Genomic DNA, 4,428 nt, shown 5'->3' on the forward strand with positions numbered 1-4,428 from the left:
GAGAGAGAGAGAGAGAGAGAGAGAGAGAGAGAGAGAGTGTAGAGGCGAAAGAGGAAGGGTACAGATATAATACGGTTATGATAATAACGATAATATCTTGTCAATATTTTCAGCATCAGAGTGCTGTTTATGGCTCTAAGGATATCCTGCGAATTTCCACACAACATTCAGTTTGTGTTTCCAGCGCAGTCTAAGATAATATCCTCTTAGTGCAGAATTCGATTTGCTTTCTAATTCTGCTTTAACGTTTGTTTGCACCGCGAATGTGCATACAGCTGGTGTGTTCAGCCACTTTGGATGTTTACTGTATTTTAAAAAACCGTTCTCGGACTTCTTTTAAAATGTCTTTTCAATATTCTCTTTTTGTGAACAGAATGACAGAGTGAAACACCACTGAAATCTTCTTGACAAACAAACATACCACATCATAACTAGGCATTCCTCGTTGGGAGCGATATTTGAAAAAGAAGAAGTAAAATATCCGAAGTATGAAGAAACACTCGAATTATTACATGCTCTGTTACGTTCAGAAGTGACAAATGCATTTAGAGTCCACTGACATTTCCGTGGTGTTTGCTGATCGCCTTTCCTGTATTGATCACTTGTTCGTAGAGGAATAGGGATAGCAGCTCTACCGCAACCACAACCACCTCGACCACCACCACCACCACAACCACCACCACCACCACCACCACCACCACAACCACCAAGACGGACAGCCAGCAAAGAAGAATCACCACAACCCAAGATAGCCCCAACAACTCCCCTGCATCATCACCGCATCCATCAGCAGCCACAGTAGCAGCAACAGCAAAATTTGAAAACCCAGTGGGAATAATACTGCCCATCTCAGTACAACATTGACAACAGCAACACAAGGCAGCTGCACTATTCCCAGCAGCCTCCACGGCCAGGATTAACTGCAACATCTTCCTTGCAGGTACAACAGCAGCCGCATTCCCGCAATCACTAACAAAACTACACGCGCAACAAACAGCATCACCATCACCAGAACCACCAGCACCTCCGTCATCTCAGCAGCTAGCACAACGTCGAGTCCGAGGTGCGCCCCGCCCTCCCCTTGCCCGCGCACGATGACCTCATTGCTCATGGCCTGGTGGTGCAGCGTCGGCGGATGACGTCTCATGCACACCTCATTACATCACACCGAAGATACAACGTTAAAAGAAAGAGTGGCAAGAAGAGCATTTCTTTTCGGCTCAGAACTTCACCAATGTAAATAAAAAGTGTTCTTCCTTAATTCAAACAAACTTGAACAATCCTTTTGAAAAAATAAAATACTTCATTTAGCCTAAAAACCTATTTTAGGATATATGTTTAGACTAAATATGATTAAAGTATTGTCTAAAATAAAATAGAAAATAACTTGTTATATTATTGTAAGAAAAATGTGCACACAGTTATCACAAAGCTTCAGAGATCTCATTAGTTTATGGAAATAACATTTTCAAAAACCGTTTCCTCATCAAGGAAGATACGTTGTTCCACCAGTAACGATTCGTGAATAGATAAAATTAAAAAAAAAGTAGATCTCTAGGTTCTAATAATTTGTGAACAATATTAATATCTCCGACGAAACCAGTTCCTACACCAGCAGCAAATACCTAACGAATATAGCAACGTCTTTATTGATATACAGAATTGGTACGGCTGTCATCGAGAATGATGAGTATTGAAATAACAACGACTACCCTCAGAATATCAACGACCATAAAAAATACGCTTAAAGTAAAGTGCAGCACTTCTTCTTAATTCAGAGTGAACAAACAAACAAGCAAACAAACAAAACAAACAAACAAACAAACGAACTTGAAAGAAGCACAGTCAGCTCTCAAAGGAGGAGGAAGGACCTGGAGGTGACAGGACGACGGCACGTCTGAGTGTACATCTAGCAAAGGACGACGTGTTACGGTCTTCGTCTTCTTCTTTTGGACACACTCTCAACACTGTCTGACTCCAAGATATAGTTTTGAACGAAATAACATCAGAATTAAAGGCACGTCTCTTTAAAGGGGGTCTTGCTAGTTCCCATTCAATATCGTTTTTGGTGAAGAAGTAACATAGAAAGAAGTACGGTGAAGGTGAAATCTTCCCTGCTGTTGAGAGTTGACCAATACGTGTTTGTAGGCTTTCTCTGTGCAGCTGAAGCAGTTTGAGACAGAGAGTGAAGAAGGAGTTCAAGTCTTTGCCTCCATTTAGGAGACCTTCGCTCAACGTCCAGACTTTACCTCGATCAATCCCGACTTTATTCGTCTGTGGAAGGAACAGCCCAACACAAGTCCTAAAGCTATAGAGATTTCATTCAAGAAGATAATACCTGCAGATGAGATTTTTTCTTGTGCAACCCGAATTCTATCTCTTAAGTCAGAAGTCTTTATCCAACAGACCAGATTGATTTTTACTCAGGTAAGATCGGTTTCTATCAGTCGTTGGAAGAAATAGCACTGACGTCTGAACGGAAAAATTGTCTCTGAAGAAGACGTTCGCCGCTTTCAGATTCAACTCGTTCTGACTGGATTCTGTCTCGCTCCGCTCGAATATTCAGTCTGTCGTTAGAAAAAAATAGCAGACCAAAATTGGGGAACGAAAGGTCATCATTGTTCGAGACGTTTGCTGCGCTCAGGGTTCTTTTGCGTTCAGAACGGATTTTATGTGTCGTCACAAGAAATAGCAAGGCAAAGTCTAGAGAGAGCACAGCCTTACTACAAGGCCACCGTTATTGTGAATAGACTTTATCTCTTAGAGCCCGGATTTTCTCTTATACGGTCCGGAATCCATCCCACCAAGACCGGATTCTATCCCACTCAGATCGGATTCGGATTATATTCCACCTAGTTCGGATTTTATCCCACCCGGACCATCTTTTGTCTTAAAGTCTGGAATATATCTCGCCCTTACTGGATTGTATCTCTTACAGATCGGATTCTATCTCACCCATTCCAGATTTTCTCTTTTACAGTCAGGATTCTCCAGCCCAGACCGGATTGTCTCTTACAGTTCTGGTTCTATCTCACCGAGACCGGATTCTATCTCGCCCGGACCGGATTCTATCTCGCCCGGACCGGATTCTACCTGTTCTTGTACGGAATAGCAGGCCACACACGGCGGAGAAAGAACCGAGACTTCTCTCACGGAGACGTCGATCGCTGTCAGGAATTGGCCATCACTAGTTGGTCAGCGCGAGACGGGACGTCTAGCTCAGATTGATGGGCGATGCTGAACCCAGGGCACACCCTCGACCTCGGGGTCAGGCCTCACCCTTCATGCCCAGGTAGGTCACGACCTTTGACGTTCCATACTTGGTAAAATAGTATGGCAGTAAAACCTCTTTCAAAGCTGTATACAGGATTATCTAACTGGCCTTTCAACAAATACGACCCATTATCAGTATCCTCCTCCTCCTCTTCCTTCTTCTCCTCCTCCTCCCCCTCCTCCTCCTTCTTCTTCTCCTCATCCTCCTGCCCCCACTCCTCTTCCTTCTCCTCCTCCTTCTTATCCCCATAATCGATTTCATACCTTTTATGAAGATCTCTTTCTCCCTAACTATGTCTTTTTGCTTATCTGTTTGACTTGTTATGACTGTCTTGATTGTTTGAGCCAGACTCGGAATCAGACTTCAGGTAATCTGTGAATGTTCTTTGCATATTCTTCTAACTGCTCGTTTTCTTCGTTTTCTCGTCTGTCTGACTGTTACCGGCCTATAGTCTGTTTATGATTTGTTTTATTTTATGTACATTTTTTGTTTCTTGAAAGTATCTCACTTGCTCATATACGGCAAGCGGGCTGTCTCATTTGGGTGATTGTATCCGATGAATTATATGTTCTTTTCGTTGTTCCATAATTATGTTGGTTACAAAAACATATCTGTCCCCAAAATAATACTTATTGGTAAGTACTGAAACGTGCATTCTTCTGTTTTATTTGCATTAGTTATTTCTCTCTCTTTTTCCCTGTCCCCTCTTTCTTTCCCCTATTCTTTTCCCTTCTTTTTTCCCTTTGCGCGCTCGCGAATACGTGTGTATTTATCGTGTGTGTGTGTGTGTGTGTGTGCTTAGTCTGCATATCCTTTTCAAAATGTGTAAACATTCTTCTTATTTTATTTCCTTCGTTAGTTCTGTTACAAATCTTTTGAATAGATCATAAAGCATCTTCTGAAATAACAAAAGATGCCACATATTTTTCTAAAAAATATTTTTTTGTTAAGGGCGCTTCTGCTTTCTCCGTTTCACTGTGGTCTTGAGAATCCATTAAACATCTGCCCCAATCCTTGCACCTATGATAATAACACTATTTTGTTCTGCTGCCACCTGTTTGTTTGTCTGTCTGTCTGTCTGTCTGTCTGTCTGTCTGTCTGTCTGTATCTTTCAATAGTCCGTAAGTCTCTCTCTCTCTCTCTCTCTCTCTCTC

General features: G+C 42.1%; 1 protein-coding gene across 2 annotated transcripts in view; it reads left to right on the plus strand.

Annotated features, from left to right (window-relative positions):
* LOC101855857 overlaps positions 1 to 4,428 on the plus strand; it is a 161,279-nt gene that overhangs the window by 20,462 nt on the left and 136,389 nt on the right. For both annotated transcript variants that reach the window (XM_005094217.3, XM_005094218.3), the window contains exon 3: positions 374 to 3,292. In XM_005094217.3, coding sequence (XP_005094274.1) covers positions 3,228 to 3,292 — 65 coding nt within the window. In that variant the 5' untranslated portion in view covers positions 374 to 3,227. The remainder of the gene's footprint in view (positions 1 to 373; positions 3,293 to 4,428) is intronic.

The sequence above is a fragment of the Aplysia californica genome, unplaced genomic scaffold, assembly GCF_000002075.1.
Source record: "Aplysia californica isolate F4 #8 unplaced genomic scaffold, AplCal3.0 scaffold00078, whole genome shotgun sequence".
NCBI classification, from domain to species: Eukaryota; Metazoa; Mollusca; class Gastropoda; order Aplysiida; family Aplysiidae; genus Aplysia; species Aplysia californica.